The sequence below is a fragment of the Plasmodium malariae genome (assembly GCF_900090045.1).
Source record: "Plasmodium malariae genome assembly, chromosome: 11".
Classification (NCBI taxonomy): Eukaryota; Apicomplexa; class Aconoidasida; order Haemosporida; family Plasmodiidae; genus Plasmodium; species Plasmodium malariae.
Genome location: NC_041785.1, coordinates 2,489,497 through 2,510,583, shown reverse-complemented (window position 1 = coordinate 2,510,583; position 21,087 = coordinate 2,489,497). Strand labels below are relative to the sequence as shown.

Below are 21,087 nucleotides of genomic sequence, written 5' to 3'. Positions count from 1 at the left end.
GAAGTGGAATATTTGGAAATAATGAAAAAATACGAAACAGATGGCTTCGACAATTACTGTAAATTAATTAAGAGGAAAATCAAAGAAATAAGCGAAGATGAAATAGAAACAGCGAATTTGTTCGAAAAACTGATTAAAAAATATAACTTAAAAAGCATAAAAAGGGTCTCTCTTCCAGTACAAAAAAATTGTTGCTTTAGCTGTCGTTCATCAGCTAACTACTTTTATAATTACTATTATAAAAAAAAGGAACCGGTTATCATTACAAATTTAAATCATAAAATAGGAAACTGCGTCAAATATTTTGACAATAAGAATATTGTTAAATATATAGGAGATACAAAAGTAAGCATACACGTAAGTAACTCCAAATTTTTAAATAATGTAAATAAAAATTTTCGATATACGCTCTCATCCTTAACAAATTTTATTTTACTTATTGGAAAAGAAAATAAAAAAAAAAAAGTTAATAATAATTTTTCAATAAATTGTAAACAAGACAGAAAAAAAATATATATAACATTTAATAATGATAAAGAGGTTTATCAAAAAAAAAATTTAGCAAAACATGAAGACAGCATTAGTAATTGTCAAGAAGGGAAAAATAACAAATTAAAATATCAAGAAGAATGTTTTGAAAATTATTTAGTAGATAACAAAACTTTAATACAAAACGATGGAAATGAAATAATATTAGACAACTCTTCTATTAGCAATGATGCTGCAGAAACGAACGGAAAAATCTTACCCTATCATGTAAAAGACGGAAATCACAAAAGGGTAAAGTGTGCAAATGGCAAAGACAATAATAGTAGGGATTCGAATAATTACTACTACTATTACAGATCATTGGGAACAAATCATTTTAAGGATGTGTCAAATATAAAAAAAATGAATTCATTCATAAAAGATAATTTTTTTTTACCTGCTGAAATTTATCCCCCTTATGAAAAGTTTGAATTTTTTTCCTCTGTGTTAAGAATAGGACAAACTAATATTTTTATATGGCTACATTATGACATCCCTGATAATTTTTTAATACAAATAAAAGGAAGAAAGAAAATTTTATTAATTCCCCCGAAATTTATAAAATATTTTAACATTATCAATTCTTCTTCATCTTACAATTTATTCCACATTTTAATTAAAAAAAACAAATTAAGTAAAAAAGAAAAAATTATAAAAAAAATACTTCAAAAATTTGCTCTCGTAGCAGACATATATGAAGGAGACGTTTTATTTATCCCCTCCTTATGGTTGCACTATGTCTATAATATGCCAGCACACACATATTTAAAGAAGAGATATAAAAAGTATCACCAATATTTGTATACTGTAACAGAGAAATTACAAGGAAGTTTTTTTTCAAAGGAATATAAGAAGGAATATGACAAAAAAAAAAATTTATCCTCTTATAATTTTTACAAAAATTCTAAATTTAAAATAATCGGAAGAAACAAAACAAAAAAAAAAAAAAATACGTATGTAGTTACCAAAAAATTTAAGAGGAAACATGAAAGTAAGATTCGATTACGATATCTTGCAAATAATATATTTTTGTACACAAATAAATCAGATAACCTGAACTGTTCAGAACATTTATCTTATGTACCAAAGGATGCTGATAAAAATGAGTTAATAACACACTATAGTCATTTAGAAAATTATGAAGAATATTTGAAGAAGAATTTTCACATTTTTATTGACTCAAACTGTGTGCAAAGTTGCAATAGAACGAGTAACAATGAAAAGAAAGGGAAAAAATTTCTATCCACTAGGAACGATAACAAAAAAATGGCTTATAATAAAAAAATAGAAGAAAAGGATAATTCTGAACATTTAAAGCATGCTGATAATACTGCAACTTCGAAAGTGATAGAAGAAAAGGGAAGCGATTCATCTGAAGATTTTTACTTAAATGCCAAGTTAAATATTAGCGTCAATTACTTTTTTAGAAAAAGAAAAGAAATCTGTTTATTTAATAAAAAAGATTTATACGGAAATCAAGATATTCACGTGGTTAATCAAATTTTTAAAAAAATTCAAAAAGAAATAAAACCCCTCATTTCGGTGCCAGCCAAGTATAAAAATTTTTATTTGCAGAAAATACAAGGGTTCCTATATTCCTACCTAGATGAGGAGTATATATAAAAAAAAAGCATATATATATAATGTATATACTGTTCGTACATACAAATATTGGTGTATATTAAGTCTCCATGACTTAACAGAAATGCTGGAAGCACTAGTAAATAAATTAAAAACAAATGTTAAAATAAGTCTGAAATGGATGATAGGTTTTTAAATAAAAGGAAACAACAGTTAATACGTAAGCTGATTAACTATTACAAACAAGAAGGGGAGGGGATATAGGAACGAGCACAAAAAAATTTTAATATTAAAAATAAAATTTTAAATATAAATATAAGTAAAATTAAAATATAAATAAAATTATAAATATACGTAAAATTATAAATATACGTAAAATTATAAATATAAGTAAAATTAAAATATAAATAAAATTATAAATATACGTAAAATTATAATTTAAATAAAAATAAAATTGTGCGGTCACCACTACTAAATATACGCAGGTGCACGCACACATAACTACATTTATGCTTCTTTTAAAAAAAAAAAAAAAAAAAAAGGCATTAATTTTTTTTGAGGAAAAAACATAAAAAATATATTTATATTATTAATAACATCAAATGGATGTAAAAGGTGAAGAGGTTGGATGAAACGGGAAGGGAGAAAAATGGTAAATGAAAAAAAGAGCTAAACTTATATGAATAAGAAAATATGATTACATGCCTATGTTAAAGACATATACATAATGGGAAAGAGGTACTTGTTTTAAGTAATTATTACTATAAGAATATTATCTACTTAAAAGTCTAAATACTTCAATAAAGAAGAATTATTACCCTTCCTACCCCTTATAACGTATTTATTATTATAACAACCGTTAGAACAATTATATTTCTTATTAACCATTACATAATCATGTTCACTCATTTCTGCATTTCGTTCATTTGTACACAATTGTTCAAGATTCAAATATGCCTTATTATTACTATTATTTTTATTATTGTAGTTATAAATCTCATGATTATTATTATTAATGTTCCCATTAATATTGTCATTATTGTTGTCATTATTATTGTCATTATTACCACAATTATAGCTATTTCTTTCCTTCTTTTCCAAATTAAAAAAGATACCATAACCAATATTTGATATGAAACTTCTTAATTTATTATACTTGTATTTAAACATATTTAATTCTTCATATAATTTATTGTTTTCCTTTTCTATCTCTTCAGTTGTGTATTTTAACATTTCTTTTAACTCGCTATACTTTTCTCGCTCTATTAAAACTCTGTTGCAGGAAAGGAAAAAATTGGGCAAAAAAAAAAAAAATGTGTACACATGTATACATATATATATATATATATATATGGAAATATACTAGTAGTGTAAAAATAAAATTTTTAAGAGTAGAAGATGCAAAATAAAACTACGATATGGGAACGGCCTATTAATGCCAAAACAAAATTTAACGTTACACGTCTGAGTTAGTATATTTCGTATGATCTCTCTCTTTTTTTTTTTTTTTTTTTTATTGTTTTGTTCATTAGTTAATTCCTTACATATTTTGAAGATTCCTTATGACATTTAAAAAGTCGTCTACCTCCCTTTGGTAGAAACTCAGGTTTAGTTTTGTTTGGTTGAGTATATTTACCATATCTGGACATATATTATTTGAGTATAAAACACTTTTTCTAAACAATTTGAATTTCATTTTTTTTTTTTTTTTTTTTTTTTTTCGTTCTTTTTCACGTTTATACTTTTCATACTGAAGTAGAATATCTTGTTCCTTTATGTCAAGTTCATCCCGTTTGCTAAAGGAGCACATAGCATAGTTTTTTCCCCCTTTTTCAATGTGTGCATTATTTCCAATATTTGGTACATCTATTGCACTTTCTGTAACTTTTACTTTTCCATCAATAAATGTTTTGCTTTTATAGTTGTTTGTTACCTTACTTCTTGGGCTACTTTTACTATGCTTAAAAGATTTCATCTTATGGCAACCTAATATATTCAAATTCTCATCTTCAACATTTAATTTTTTTTTTAATTTACTACCATTGTTATTATTACTTATTAAGTCGTTATTTTTTTCTCTGTCTATTTTTTCATTATAATTTATATTTTCATTATTAACAGAAGGTATTATTTCCTCTATGTGGGCTTGTTTTAGTGAGTTTGATTTGAGTTCGATCTTCTGTGCATCTAAATTATGATTGTCCTTATGAACATTACCATAATCATGAACCCCATGCTGATCGTTGTTACGGTTACTGTATTCATGATCATTTATTTTTTCATTACCATGACCTCCATAATTATTATCTTCTTCATTCTTTGTACTTTTTTTATTTTTCTTTTTCGTTTCTCTTCTTGAACTTTTCTTTGACATTGTAGAGGAAGCTGTACGGAGCGAATATGAAGACTTCAATTCCTTGTAATTATTAATATTCTTAATTATTTTGTTTTCATGATTTTCATCTGATGATGTTGTTATATTCTCATTTTTATTCGAGTGTTCAAATTTTATGTTTCTACTATTTTGCACTGCTATTTCTTTCATTGTTTTCTAGCATTACGCAGATATAACTGTGCGCACGTACCTGTCTATACATATATATATATATACCTATTCATATATATACATATATATGCATTCCCACAGACATATACATAGATATTTGAATTTATTCACTTAAATAATATACGTAAATAAATGCTAAGCTTACGTAAGCTAAACAGAAAACAAGTACAAACCTCGTCTAATACAACCATGAGGAGAAAAATGGCTATCTAAAATCAATGCATACTTTTAAAATCTAAAAACTATGCAAAAATATTAAAAACAAAAAAAAGGAAAAAAAAGAAAAGGAAAATGAAAAAAAAAAAAAAAAAAAGAAAAAAAGGAAAAAAAAAGAAAAAAAGGAAAAAAAAGAAAAAAAGGAAAAAAAAGAAAAAAAAAGAAAAAAAAAGCAATTAATAAAAGTGAATATACCAAAAATCTTAGGCATATTAACCTATATAATATAATACTTATTAATACTTGTTATTTTTTATGGTGCGTGTATAAAAAAAAATATAAGTTAATTACATGATTTTGTTCTTTCAAGTTTATAAAATAATGCAATATATATATATATATAAAGTTCACTATTACGTAATAGTAGCACACTGTACAGCTTTCGCGTTAAATAATTTTACAGCATTATTCCAATTAACTTAGTTACATGATATGCATTGATACGAATATATATACATATATATGCAACTTTTAAAAAAAGTAATAATTGCTGTTTTTTTAATTATTTTAATTTCATATACATTTGTTTATGTGAACATTATTTTAAAATCGTGGATAGATAGACTCTTTTATTTTATTTTATATTATTTATTTTTATTTTTATTTTTATTTTATTATTATTTATTATTTTTTTTTCATTATTTTTTTTTGTTTTTTCGTTATTTCGTTTTGTCGAAATTAGTCCATTTTAACAGAAAAAAAAATTAAAATAAAATAATTCTTGGGTAAATTAATGTAAGATATAAAAATAATATAAATGTATAAATGTATATAATATATATATATATATATATATATATATATATATATGCCTTTCCTTTATATATATATAAGTATATATTTATATATCAGTAAAATATTCACAATATAATTAAATAAATGTTATCTGAAGCAATTTTTTTTATGTTATTGTGGTAAAAAAAAATAAAAAAAAAGAACATATAAACTTCTGAAACGTAGTATATAATAATATGAAGTTTTAGAATTTTTTCTTTCTATTTCTTTTTATTTTTTTTCCTTTTTTTTTTTTTTATTTTATTTTTAAATGAAAGCAATTAGGGGGTAATATATATTTTATATACGTATAAATGCATATATGTATAAATGTATGTATAGTTACCAATAAAAGGCAAACAAAATTGGGAAAAAATATTAAACGAACATTTGATAAATTACGAAAAAAACAAAATGCAACAGATATATATAAATTTCATCATGATCAAAAGAAGAAGTGCGATGATGGAGTGATATACGATATACAATTTACAATAATAAATGCATATAAGAATAACAATAAATTTTTTTCTGTGAAAAATAAAATAAAAATTTTGCTTTTTTTTAAAAAACTGTCACCATCATATATGTACTATACATGTATGTATATATACATATATGTTTACATATATATACATATATGTTTACATATATATACATATATGTTTACATATATATACATATATATATATATATATATATATATATATATATATATATATATATACATATACCTATACATATATATAATGTATACGTGTATGTGTGTGTTTGTTTATGTCACTGCCTCATGGGATGAAATAATTTTACGTTAGAACATTTTTCTTTTTTTACTTTTCCTTCCACTGTTTCCAACATCCGTTTCTTCATTCATCCCATCATTCATTCGTTTATTTTTTTGTTGTTGCTGTTCATCTTTGCTAACTTTTTACTTTTCTTCATTTCCTTCTTATTTCTTTGGTAAAATTCATGAAAAAGTGCCTGAGCAAATACCATAAGTGATATTTGCCGTGTTCATAAAAAATCCTTCTTTTCAACTGCACAAAAGCTTTTTTTTCATTCCCTCCCATTTGTTTATGCATTCATTCATTCGTTCCTATTTTTTTCATTGTTTTATTTAATTATTTATATTATTACTATACATTAATCTAACATTTTTTCACGAATTTGAAAAGAAAAAACAAACAAATAATAAGAAAACCTTTTTTACACATCTGTGCATCTGTTCCATAACATTGATTACTTTTTGTCCCTTTTATTTTGAATATTCTATAATCAATTGTTTTCTTTGTATTTTTATTCTTTTTTTTTTTTTTCTGTCCTTTTTTCTATTTTTTTTGTCCAATATTGCTGCAATATATATGCATTAACATACTTACACAAATATTCATGCATATGTATCTATAATATATGCACATATATATATATATATATAAGTGCGTGTGTATATGTATATATAAGCGCATAAGCATACCGCTATACATATGTTACATTATGTACTTGTCTGCTTTTTTTTTTTTTTTTTGTTCATAAACGTTTAAATCTTTTCTTTTATCGTTTCCTTTTTTGATTAATCGAGCTTTCAAAACGTAGTAGCTTGGGAGAAGTTACAAATTAAAAGACGTTCTATGTGTATGTATATACGTATGTTTGCATGTGTGTATATATAAGCATACATGTATATACACATAGGTGTATACTTGTAGGTATATGTGTATATGCGTATATACATCCATATGTGCATATATACGAACGAGTACCAGCTTTGAGTGGTGTATATCCAGAAAAATAGTGAAGTCTAGAAAAGAAATCTTAAAGTGTAAAAGGATGATATCAAATTATATAATTCACATCGGGAATGATATTATAAACAAGAGAATAAGGATTAAAGAACTGCTGAACAAGTATGAAAGGAAAATATTAGAAAAAAATGTGAACGCCTTTTTCTATATACTAATAAATTTAATATTTAATTTGCCCATTGAGAGATTTCGATTAGTTATTAACAGAAAATATATATTTTTAAAAAAAAAAAAAAAATATGATATTATTTTTAATATAACGAAGAAATTGCTAATACTTAATAATATAGATATAAAAAAAGAGTTGAACAATTATATAGAGAATAAAAAGTATTGTATTGACACCAATCATGAAATAAATGAAGCTTTATCATCATGTGCGTGCTCCTTTTTTTACAACGAAATGAATTTAAAAAGATGTGCCAATCCCACAAGTACTACACTGATAGATAATATATACAAAAAGGAAAATAATGGTAATAGAAAACATAATTTATTAATTAATGAAAAGAAAGATATGTCCCCTTATAACATGTTGTCAAATATTATTATAAATAATCCGGACAAATTATATGATAATAAAAAATTATTTTATGAAAATTATATATTTGAAAATGCTAAAGGCTCTTCTTCATCCTCTTCTTCGTCCAATTATTTAAATTATTGTGAGAATATAAAAAATGATTTTAATATTAAAGAAAAGAAAAAACATTTTTTCTCCTTCAATTCCTTTTATTTTAAAGAAATAAAAAATAAAATTAATGAAATTAAATTAAAATCAAATGATGAGTATTACAAAAATATAAGTATATCATGTGAAAATAAGATAGACACGACAAGTAGAACAATAAATATGTGTAATACGTGTAATGCCTGTAATGCACGTAACGCCTGTGATAAAAAAAATATTATACTCATAAATCAAAAAGAAAACAAGTCTTCAAATATTAACATTTTTGATGAATTTCTTGATATCTATTTACTATTTCGTTTAAGAGGGGGAAAGGGAGGTTTTGGTGCCAATTTAAGAAATAAAAAAAAAAAAAAAAAAAAAAAAAAAAAAAAATTATCTAGATGATGCTTCAAGAAATTTAAAGGGAAATAGAATATTATTAGACAATATAATCGAAACTACCGAAAATCTTATAAAAAAAAAAAAACAAGAACAAAAATTAATTGACAAACTGAACAATAATAGTTCACTTCTTATTAGTAATAATTCGTCTTATGATAACAACGATGAAAAATGTTTAAGTAACTACATTTTTAAGGATGAATCAAGAGAGGAGGAGATTTCCCCAAATTATCTGATAATAAATAATAGACAAACGAACATCTTACGTGATATTGTTGCAAATGGGATTAACCAGGAAAAAAACATGAAAAAAATTAAAACAAAGAAGGATATTGAAAAAAATGCAAAAAAGGAAAAAAAGGCAAAAAACGTCAACCTGAAGGCGATTGAAGATATGTATGGTCAACTGTAAGCAAATAGTAGTTAAAACCTGGAGAATTTTTTTTTTTTTTTTTTTTTTTTTTCTCAATATTTTTTCCATACAAGTTAATAATATAACCATTAAGCTTTACGCGAAATGAGAATTCTTTTTTTTTTAATATTTTTGCATTCAGTGTGCATCCAACAACGTTGGGTCAGTTACAGGGATTTCCTGTTTTCGTCCACCTATACGTTTAATGGTATGTACGTTTGCACACATGTGTGTATATATATGTAATAGATTTGTGCGTATATACCGCATATGCATGAGTGCGGGAATGTACATATACATAATATATATAAATATATATATATATATATATATATATATATATATATATATATATATATATATATATATATATATATATATATATATATATGTGTTATATTTTATTTTTTTTCACTTTTCATGCATTATGTCCCTCTTTTAGTACCTGCCCAGGGGACGAAAAATTTCGCGCCTTAAATTTATTTCACCATTTGCAATTTACATTACACACTTTATGCTTCACATTTTACGCTTCACATTTCAGGGTTTATATTTTTTTCTTTCAATTTTCATTATATTAATGACTAAATCCCAATTAATTTTATAATTTTACTTAAAAACATTCATTGGTATTCTTTCCGATCCGTGTAATGACTGGAAAGAAAAAATCCTGCACACTTGAATTTATATGTGTTTGCGCAGATACATAAAATTAAATAAATATGCTTCATATGATTTAAAGGTTTTTAATGAAAAGTTCATAGACTTGTTGGCAAAGCAGCTGTTCTCTTCTCACTCAAAAATGAGGGGATATACATATATACGCACATATACATACACATATGTATACACATGTACACTCCATTCGCGGATGTATTCCCCACTTCACACTATCTTGTAATATGCCTTCATTCATATAATGCAATTAGTAATAAATTAATTCTGCTCCCTTCTTGTTCTGATTACGAAAATACATTTATAAGCAACTACATGCACAGACAATGTCAAGGCAAGGAATAACACAGGCACTTGTACATAACGTTTAATTTAAAAAAAAGAAAAATAAGATAATGTCGAAAAAGGAAAAGTGTACGTAAAAGAGAAGGAAAACAATGTATACATCGATGCAGTCGCTGAATGCAACCAACGACATAACCACTGGTGCAAAAAAAAAAAAAAAAAAAAAAAAAAAAAAATTATTAGAACCAATTAAATGCACCCGATACATGCCATGAAACACTCCTTTGCAAAGTTTTATTATAGATAAAAGGATTATTTTTCGCCATTAAGTGTTTACATATGTTCTCCTGTTCGCAGGGGCTGCGCTGACCTCCCTAGCTAACATTTTGGCTATCGGTTTCATCAGGGACAAAGTCGACGTTAATGTTATACATAGCGCAGTTTTTGAAAACATTTTTTGCTATATTTTCGTTGTTATATTTAATTATTGCATATTTCTCTCCAAATGAAAATAAAGAAAAATAAGAAATATGTTCATTTAAAAAGATCGAATTATTTTGTAATAAGTAATTACTCAAGTCTTCGTTGTTTTGAATGCTGTTTAAGGAGTTCACTTTGATCGTTGTGCCACTCTCTACATATGCACTCCCGCCGCTATTAAACCTATTGTTATCACTGTTATTTACGTTACTATTACTGCTTCCAATGTTATTGTTGTTATTATTATTTCCAACATTGCTTACAATGCTCTTTGAACTACTATTTCCTGAAGTGTTTCCTGTAATGCTTCCAGTAATGTTTCCTGAAGGGTTTCCATTATTATTTCCACCCTCAGTGGTACTATCTATAATAGCATTGCTTCCAATATTATTACCATTATTTATTCCAACGTTACTATTGCTATTGTTTGCATCGTAGTTGTTTACTATAACCGAATTTGTGCCTTCAGTAAAATTTGTACCATCACATTGATTGTTTAAAACTTGTATCCTTGTTTTAATATGGTCAATTAATGCTTGTAATTTCTCTCTAGTCGCGTCTGTTATATTTTTACTGTTAAACATATTAATGTACTGATTTAATTTCTCTTTACATTTTCTTAATAGTTCTTTTTGTTTTATACTCATAATCTGTTGTCGCTTCTCAGTACTTAAGGATAAAAATTTTTTTTCCGAAATATTGGGTGATACATATTTATTACTATTAGCTTTCTCATTATAATAACTAATTTTTTTTGATTCATTTCTAAGCTCAAAATGTAAATTTTTAAAATGATTTGGTAAATTTTTATATGCATTAAGAGCACATTCAGCTAATTCGAACTTTACTATAAATACATTCTTCCCCTTTATATAACTGACAGTATCAACATTTCCATATATAAAACATAAACTATATATAAAATTTTCATCACTACATTCATTTGTTATATTGTATATATATAATATTTTTGCTGTTTTCTTATTTAATACATATTGTTCACTTGAGTAATAATTTGAAGAGGAACTCATTAAACTATTCGGGTAGTTGTTACCATTCATCATTTGATAGTTCATATTATAATTACAATAGTTGTTATAGCTCCCTGGGGGGTAACTCGCGTTACATATACTAAAATTGTTACTAAGACTATTACTATTTCTATTGCTATTGCTATTATTGTTACTGTTACTATCAATATTACCATTGCCATTACTGTTACTATTGATAATAATATTACTGTTACTGTTACTGTTACTATTACTATTACTATTACTGTTATAGCTACTGTTATTATTAATATTATTATACATTAGGTTCATGTTACCGCCATTATTGCAAAAACCTTCTTCATGGAAATACATATTGTTATTACCTTCGTTCATCTTAAAGACTGATTTATTTTCTTCACTACTATTGTAGTAGCAGCTACTCTGACCAGTCACACCACACATATTGGTAGAACTGATCATGTTTGCAGAACTACCCATATTATTCGCGTTCATCATGTTAGCACCACCATTCATGCTATCAAAATTATTAATATTGTTCATGCTACTGCTATTATAATAAGTTACGTTCTTGTCGTAATTATTCATATCCCAGTTGGCTTGCATACTGTACCTTCTACCATCTTCCATATTGTATTAATGAAAAATAAAAAATTAGGAAAACGGAAAGGCAAGGGTAAAACGAAAGCAAAATTACAATACAAAAATAAAAGAAATATATATATATACATATATTTACACATATATATATATATACATATATTTACGCATATATATATATATACATATATTTACGCATATATATATATATACATATATTTACGCATATATATATATATATACATATATATACACATGCATATACATACACATATATATGTATATATGCGTACAAATGTAATAGTTAATTTTTCCCATTCGCATACGTCCAATAAACTTTAATGCTAAGCGAAGTTCATAATTGTAATTTGCAAACGATCAATTTAAAAGTATCACACATCAACTTTCTTTAATTTTTTTAATTTTTTCTTTTTTTACGCTATAATTAATTATATTTTTACCCATTTAAAAAAGGAACATACGCATATATATATATGATATATAATGTATAAATCCCTATCTTTGTATTTGTATGGCATATTGATGTATTTTTTTTTTTTTCCCAATTATATTAATTTTTTTTCTTTTTCGTTTTTTTCGTATTTTTACTTTTTTTCGTTTTTTTCGTATTTTTACTTTTTTTCGTTTTTTTACTTTTTTTATTAATTTTTTTTTTTTTTTTTTTTCTTAAAAATAACGAAAAGATATTCTTAATATGATTTGTTCTTAAAAACGCATTTATAAATATAACATTATATATTACATATATACATATATATATATATGTACATAAATAATAAAATAGTTCTTTTCGTCTCTCTTCAGCAAGTTTTATAATAATTTTTTTTCGTTCTTGCCCTTTTTATTTTTTCATTATATTACTTTTTTTACAAATTTAAAATTGCTTCATGCGCATTTAAAAATACATATATCACATTGAAGTATATGTACATACATATATATTATGCATTATTAAATAGATAATTAGATATGTGCGTATATAATCATTTTTTTTTTTTTTTTTTTTTTTTTTTGTGAATATCTTACGTATAAGTCATTGTTATATAAGTATAGGAGCACATTTAAAAAATGGTATTCTCCTTTTAACGCTAAATATTCTTTTGAATTTTCTTAAAAAAAAAAGGAAGAACAAAGAGGAGATACGTAACTACATCATCCTCTTATCATAGGGAAAATACACTTATATTTTGTTTACAAAAAAGAAATATACAAATGTAATTATACGTTTAATAATTTATGTATACGTAAATGTATACAAACAAATGCATGTATATGTATGTATGTATGTATTTTTTTTTTTTTTTTGCCTTCTCAGCACGTACGTGCCAATCAATTTTCCCCCCAAGAGTCTAACAATTTAGAGTTTCATTTCTATTTCATTCTATAACCCTTTCTATGAGAATTATTAATATAGGGGTATGAATTGTTTAGTATTTAATATATGTATTTTTTTTTTCTTCTTTTTTTTTTTTTTTTTTGTATGCTTCTTCACCAATTGGGGAATTCAAAAAAATAAAAAATAAAACAAAAAAAAAGGGAGCTTTTTAATCTCTTTGTTCCCTTTTACAAACTTAAAAAATTTGATAATTTTATCGATTCGAAAATTTGCTTTAAATAACAGTTTGGTAGTTTTATCTAACCACTTGATTTTAAGGACAAGTAGTGGATTTTGCTTGTTTCCATCCCTCGCCTACATTTATACTCAAAAACGTTTAAATAAAGCGTAAAGAAGTATTTATGTATATATTTACGTATTTATACATATATGTATATATATGTGTAACCTCTTATGTAGAACAACTAGCATGGACGGAGCTACTCCTCCCCTTTCTTCAACAAAAATTTGCTCAGCATATATTATTAATAAATGTGTGGTGTGTTGCATAAATAAAAAGATATAAAAATTTTCATTTAAATCGCTTCTTTTTTCTGACGTAATTTCTCAAACGATAAAAAGAACAGCATCGCCCTCAATTTAACATGAGTGCTCTGTAATGCTATATGGAATATAACTGGGAAAAAACATAAAATAAATTAAAAAATAAAAATAAAAATAAAAATAACAAAATGACAAAATGACAATGATAATGCTAATGACAAAAGTGCAAAATAACATGAATAATATAACCGACGGATGAGCAATCATAAAAATAATATCTTCTCTTATTTAACTTGACTTACGTTTTCTTCGAAAGTTAGGAACTTCAAAGAAATTCAGTTCAAACAGAAATTTTAAATAGGTACCATGTTTATTTTTTGTAAATAAAAACAAAATGAAGTACATTAAAACAAGTGGTAAATTTTGAAAAATTTTGCACCGTCCCGTTTTAATATTTCCGTAGAAAATAAAGCGAATATATAGCTTTTCTAAATTACGCAGCCAAGAGCAAATATATAAAAGAGAAAAAAAAAAAAAGATTCAAGCATAGAAGTATGCAAACATAGGCAACACAAGCGTATGTATTCACATATATATATATATATATATACATACATATATATATACATACATATATATATATATACATACATATATGCGTGTGTGTATGTATATACAGAAAAACTTACTTGCGGTCAGAGCTTCTTGAACGTGCGAATGGTAAAAAGGGCATGGACACAGAATAACAAAAATACGGGAAAAAAGTGAAGGAGCAAATAAATTTATAGAGGCATAAATGCGCTATGGTAAAAATGAGAATGATGTAATTAAGGCTATATATAAGAAACAGAAAAAAAAAAAAAAAAAAAAAAAAAAGGAAATAGATAAAGAAATTGACGTGGAAACAGAAACAACAAAAGATATAGAAAAGGAAAAGAGAAAGGAATATTAGTACAAAAGGAAAAAAGAAAGGATAGAATATATAAAGAGTAAAACTGTTGAAGTGCCAAACACTGATAAACACTGAAGGAAAAAAAGCGTGTATTTCCCCTACATGAGTGTTGGCATAAGCACTGGTAGATCAACCTAAGCATAATGAACAAGTTGATGATGAACAAGGGCTACGAGTTGAACGCGGAAAAACAAGGAAGTGCGGGCAATGTGGTAGATGCAAATTGCGGTTTTGTTGAATCAATTTTTAAGAATATAACAAAGAACGAATATTTTAGTGCAGGAGTTGGAATAATATCAGTAGGTGCATTTGTGACAATAGCAAACAGATTAAATAGTTCAATTTATCAAGCAGTTAAAAAAAACTTGTTCACATCTTTAGAAATAACTATTAACGATGCTTCATATTTTTGGGTAATGGAATACATAGTAAAGAAAGGAATAATAAGTAGACATTTAAGTTTAAAAACACAGATAATTAAAGAGAAGAATAATAAGAATACTATTTTTTCCTTTTTACCAAGTGTAGGTAACCATTTACTAGTTTATGAAAATAATATAATTTTTGTAGAACGGAATAGAGAGAAAAACATGATATCTGAAGTGAATAGATCATTACCATTTGAAAATGTCAAATTAAGTACATTCATTTGGTCAAAATATATTTTTGAAAAAATTTTAAACGATGCTAAAAAATATATTGATAAAAAGGAAGAAGGAAAAACATTACTATATAAAAGCTTTGGACATGAGTGGAGACCATTCGGTACCCCTAAAAATAAAAGGCCAATAAAATCAGTTATTTTACCTGAACACTTAGATACATACATAATTAATGATATAGATACATTTCTTAACTCAAGCAATTGGTATATTGATAAAGGTATACCATATAGAAGATGTTACTTGTTACATGGCCCACCAGGATGTGGGAAAACTAGTCTTATAAGTGCTTTGGCTGGGTACTTTGACTTCAACATTTGTACAATAAACATTAATGATATATATCTAACGGATGACAGATTCATACATTTACTTGCAAATGTTCCTCCAAAAACTATGCTCATATTGGAAGACATAGATTTTGTTTTTCTCGCTGCTTTTAATTCGGATAATGGGGGGGCAAAAGATAGTTCCACATCAACATTAAGTAGTAACTGCACACCGAGTAGTAACCCCTTATCAACTGCCCATTTGTCCAATTCCCCATTTGGTAGCCATAACAATCTTAGAACGTTAGGAGTATCATACAGTGGACTTCTAAATGCCCTAGACGGAGTGGTAGCTACAGAGGAAAGGATAATTTTCATGACTACAAATAATATAGATAGACTTCCTAGTACTCTTATCAGACCAGGTAGAGTAGATGTAAAAATACTTATTCCATATGCAGGGACATATCAATATCAAAAAATGTTTTTACGTTTTTTTCCTGAACATACAGAATTAGCTCAAGAATTTGCAAAAATTTTTCAAAACTTTCATTTAAGTATGGCCGAAATTCAGTCCTTCTTTTTATTCTCGAAACATGACCCCCATAAAACGATACAAAATGCGCGCGAGTGGGTCGTCTCCTACGCCAAAAGGCAAGGACAGTAGAGTGGAATTTAACGGGGAAGCGAAGCTGTAGAGCGATAAAAATGAGTTAAAATGAGCTAAAAATGCGTAAAGGGAAGGAAAAAAGCAAAGAAGCTTGCAAAAAAAAAAAAAAAAAAAAAAAAAAATTACGAGTTAATTCCCTTAAGTTGTGCAACCTCTATGAACGGTACTATACATCCCCCAAATATAGTCTCCACCCCCACCAAAAAAAAAAAAAAAAAAAAGCACAACTATTAGAGGAGGAGTTGAAAGAAGAGCTAATGTCGGAACGATGTGCAGATATATCATACGTATATTCATATATATATACACAGGAAAGTGGAGTTAGCATTTAAAATATAGAAGCATTCTTTATTTGTGATAAGGGACCAAATAGTAAACATCTTTTGTGGAAAAAAAAAAAAAAAAAAACATTCACGCATAAGGGAAGTGAACGCTTGAATGTTAAATAAAATAATTGGCATTTAAATTTTTACATATATCTGAGAAGGGGGGGAAACATATGGTAGTTATTAGACATTAAAATTAATTATTAAACATTAGACACTAAATATTACGTATTAAATATGAATTATTAAATATTACGTATTAAATATGAATTATTAAATATGAATTATTAAATATGAGACATTAAACAATAGAGATTACACATTAAATACTAAATATTAGGCACTACTCATTAAATACTAAATATCTGATGAATGCTGACCAGCTAATCTGTTTTGATAGGAAGGGCAACCTGTCAGGAGTTATACGTATGTCGTTCGCTAGGAAATGCTGATTTACACATTTATGCTTGCGCGCATGTATGTATGTATGCACCCATGTATGCGTTCGCGGCACTCCTCAGTTGCGCTGGTCCCCCCTTTTATGCCTTTTCCCTATGGCCTCCTCCAAGTTGTAATACCCGCGCTGATACAACAAGTTGTTTAGCTCCCTCTTTATTTTAACTGCAGTTTTGACTCCATTAAAAACCAAACAAGAGTATAACTGACAAACGGATGCACCTGCTTCTATTTTTTCTAAGGCATCTTCCGCACTAAATATACCCCCAGATGCAATTATTGGGATTTTTTTATTCGTATAATTATACATTTCTGCTATCAAATTTGTTGATATATCTTTTAGTTTTTGTCCACTAACGCCCCCTTTCTTATTTTCAAAACTTTTTATGTTAAAATTTTTTATAGTAGTATTAGAGATTATCATACCATCAATATCAGTTTCTAGTAATACTTGCGCAATTTTCTTTCTATCATTTTCTTCTAAGTCAGGAGATAATTTCACAAAAACAAGTGGTCTTCTTTTAGTCGTGTTTATCCATAACTTATTCTCATCATTGTGGTTACTTATGCTGTTAGTTATGCATAGTGCAGTATCTACTTCACTGTTTTTATCCCCCCTTTCCAACTTATCTATTTCTCCCTGTACACTCAGAATTATATTTTTTAATTTTGCAGACTCTTGATTATCCCTCAATCCTGGTGTATTAGGTGAGCTAACATTTATTGCTATATAATCTGCGTATCTAGCTATTTTCTTAATGCAATAACTTAAATCATCTATAATATTAATTGTATTTTTATTTTTCCCTATACTTACACCAACAATATGTCTACTTAGAATTTTATCCTTTTCTTGTCTTTTTCTAAATTCAATTAAATTTGTTGTTATTTTATCACAACCTATATTATTAAACCCACAAGAATTTATTATACTCTTTGTCTCATTATCTCTAAATATTCTAGGTTTTTCATTTCCTTTTTGAGGCTTAGGTGTCATTGTACCTATTTCTATAAATGAAAAACCTAATTTTAATATCGAATCGATGCTTACACCATTTTTATCAAACCCTGCTGCTACTCCAAACGGGTTTATAAAATTTAAATCCTTTATATTTGATAATGCATATATACTATCATTACTTGTATCATACGGTAATAATCTAAATTTTCCTAATAATAAAAATAGATCATGACATAACTCACTATCTATATATTTTAAACAAAATTTTAAAAAAACATCGTACATAAAAAATTCTGGATTATATGATTCAAAATACATATATAAGCCAAATATACAACTAAAAATAAAAAATAAAACCTTCTTATGTTTTACTCGTTCCCTTTTCATTTTTTCTTTGATACGTTTCATTTCCTCTTCTAGTGACTGCTTGGGGTTATCAGTTGTTTTCCCCACACTCTCTTCATTCTTTTTTATAATATTGTGGGGCATCGAACAAAAAGCCCGCAAATTTGGAATGAAGTGGGTAACGGGGTTTGAGCGTGGAGGTGGATGTAGATGTACACATACATATGAGCATGGGTATACGCCTGCTTGTGAGTGTGCGTTTAAGCGTAATGCTGCGCATGCGTGTAATCGTTCTTGTAGTGGAAAAATTGTTTCATATTTTTTATTTTTCCCATATAACAATAAATCCGCATGAAAATTGCTATAACTTTTTACCATCTTTTTCTTACTCACACTGCTTACCCCTATAAGGCTTTTTCTCCATAGCGACATTTCGTAAAATTTGTTTATTTTACATTCAACTAGTCTACTAATACATAAGCGATTTTGCATCATCTTACAGTAGCTCTTTTCCTTCTTCCTTAAAGTTCTGTTAAAAGTAACAATGCAACTGTTCAACATTTCAATCATCTTTCGAATGTACCACGGGATTGCTTAATTATTTACGCATTCTCAGAAACAGTAGCTCATCTCGACACAAGAGGGGGTCTCTATAATGTCTGCACTCGAACAGCACTTCGTTCTATTCCCTTGCAACTGCTACAGTAACTACTAACACGTATACTAAAACTTCTATTTTTTACTTTTTTTTTTTTTTTTTTTTTGATTGCTTCCGTAGTTTTCCTAAAACGATCCTCCTTCACAGTACGCAAAGAACGAATTCATCATCCGCTGAGGGAAAATTTCGTTTACGCTACTCAGTTTCGACAAAGCAAATAAAAAAAAAAAATTAAAGGAATAAAAATATAGGAATAAAATTAAATATTCATATTAAAGGAATAAAAATATAGGAATAAAATTAAAAAGTCATATCAAGGGAATAAAAATATAGGAATAAAATTAAATATTCATATTAAAGGAATAAAAATACAAGAATAAAATTAAAAAGTCATATCAAGGGAATAAAAATATAGGAATAAAATTAAATATTCATATTAAAGGAATAAAAATATAGGAATAAAATTAAAAAGTCATATCAAGGGAATAAAAATATAGGAATAAAATTAAATATTCATATTAAAGGAATAAAAATACAAGAATAAAATTAAAAAGTCATATTAAAAAAAAGAACCGATGTATCGAACTGTGGGAACAAAATGAGAGAACAAATTAAAGGGATATATTAAAGTTATTAAGGTCATATAACATCAACAATATACAGTACTAAAGTTTCATAAAAAAAAAAAAGCATTTTGTAATTTTTCTCCTCCTAAACTGTACATGAAATTCTGTCTGCACTTTATTTCAAGTATTCTTTATTTGGACATATAGCTGTGCTATACTTTTTTCTTTAATTTTTGAAACGTTTATGCAGGCTCTATTTTTAAGAACGCTTACATATATACGTACGTACATTGATAGGTACATTCATCCATGCATATGAATATATGTATGTTTGCATATCTCATGAGCATATGGACGTACTCAATATACTGAGCATATCACTTCAGTGTTAATAAAGCTAACTTCCTTCAATCATAACAAAGTTAGCTATTCGTGAATGAAGGTGCGTGAAGGGTAAGAAAATAAATGAACGCCTCCAAAATATATACTTATCTACATCTACATATATATATATATATATATAGATAGATAGATAGATAGATAGATAGATAGATAGATAAGTATATATACTTGTACATACCTATATGTATGTTTGTATACGTGTTTTTATGTAATCAAATAAACGAAAGCGACATTATTGGAAATGTGAAAGCACTTCCGTAAGGTCCATCTCATTAACTACGAAACTAAAAACTTGTACATACGTAGATAAAATATATACATACACACATACACGTGTAAGCAGTTACGTACATACATATATATATATATATATATATATATGTGTGTTTATGCATACCCCAGATGCTTGCGTAAGTTGAGTACTAATTTATTTATTCATTTAAATTTAAAAAAAAAAAAGTAATCTATTAAATTTACCAATTCACAAACGATACTGTAGATCATAAATAAATAAGGATACAATTAAATGAATAAATAAGGAAATTATTATATAAATAAATAAATACGGGTATAACTGGGAAAAATCTGAACGAATAAAAAAAGTGTTTAAATTAAATATAATAAAGGAGCTTTAAAAAAAAAAAATAAATAAAATAAAATAAAACAAAATAAAACAAAATAAAACAAAATAAAACAAAATAAAACAAAATAAAATAAAATAAAATAAAAGTTTAAATTACATATTACGAAAGGGAAAATTATTAATTTGAGGAGTATGTTCGCATAAAAAAAAAAAAAAAAAAAAATTTTTAAGTTAGTAGGCATATACGTGTGTACATAAATAAGATATTCGAGTACATATATATATATATATATATATATATACCCGTATATAACTATACATATACATAATACG

At 26.2% G+C, this 21,087-nt stretch overlaps 6 protein-coding genes across 6 annotated transcripts; 3 read left to right on the top strand and 3 right to left on the bottom strand.

Moving 5' to 3' along the window:
• Positions 1-21: 21 nt before the first annotated feature.
• JmjC2 (JmjC domain containing protein, putative) lies at positions 22-2,151 on the top strand (the record flags this gene model as incomplete). The annotated part of the gene is made up of 1 exon (XM_029006279.1): positions 22-2,151. The coding sequence occupies one exon, from the start codon at positions 22-24 to the stop codon at positions 2,149-2,151; it is 2,130 nt and encodes a 709-aa protein (XP_028862784.1).
• Positions 2,152-2,889: 738 nt separating this feature from the next.
• PmUG01_11059900 (conserved Plasmodium protein, unknown function) lies at positions 2,890-4,654 on the bottom strand (the record flags this gene model as incomplete). Its single annotated transcript, XM_029006278.1, has 2 exons — positions 2,890-3,382; positions 3,654-4,654. The coding sequence occupies 2 exons, from the start codon at positions 4,652-4,654 to the stop codon at positions 2,890-2,892; spliced, it is 1,494 nt and encodes a 497-aa protein (XP_028862783.1).
• Positions 4,655-7,492: 2,838 nt separating this feature from the next.
• Positions 7,493-8,954, top strand: PmUG01_11059800 (conserved Plasmodium protein, unknown function; the record flags this gene model as incomplete). The annotated part of the gene is given in 2 exon segments (XM_029006276.1): positions 7,493-8,509; positions 8,523-8,954. The coding sequence occupies 2 exon segments, from the start codon at positions 7,493-7,495 to the stop codon at positions 8,952-8,954; spliced, it is 1,449 nt and encodes a 482-aa protein (XP_028862782.1).
• Positions 8,955-10,288: 1,334 nt separating this feature from the next.
• PmUG01_11059700 (RNA-binding protein, putative) lies at positions 10,289-12,034 on the bottom strand (the record flags this gene model as incomplete). The annotated part of the gene is made up of 1 exon (XM_029006275.1): positions 10,289-12,034. One exon carries the CDS (start codon positions 12,032-12,034, stop codon positions 10,289-10,291), a length of 1,746 nt encoding a protein of 581 aa, XP_028862781.1.
• Positions 12,035-14,999: 2,965 nt separating this feature from the next.
• PmUG01_11059600 (mitochondrial chaperone BCS1, putative) lies at positions 15,000-16,454 on the top strand (the record flags this gene model as incomplete). Its single annotated transcript, XM_029006274.1, has 1 exon — positions 15,000-16,454. The coding sequence occupies one exon, from the start codon at positions 15,000-15,002 to the stop codon at positions 16,452-16,454; it is 1,455 nt and encodes a 484-aa protein (XP_028862780.1).
• An 846-nt stretch (positions 16,455-17,300) lies between these two features.
• On the bottom strand, positions 17,301-19,106 carry DHODH (dihydroorotate dehydrogenase, putative; the record flags this gene model as incomplete). The annotated part of the gene is made up of 1 exon (XM_029006273.1): positions 17,301-19,106. The coding sequence occupies one exon, from the start codon at positions 19,104-19,106 to the stop codon at positions 17,301-17,303; it is 1,806 nt and encodes a 601-aa protein (XP_028862779.1).
• Between the last annotated feature and the right edge of the window lie 1,981 nt (positions 19,107-21,087).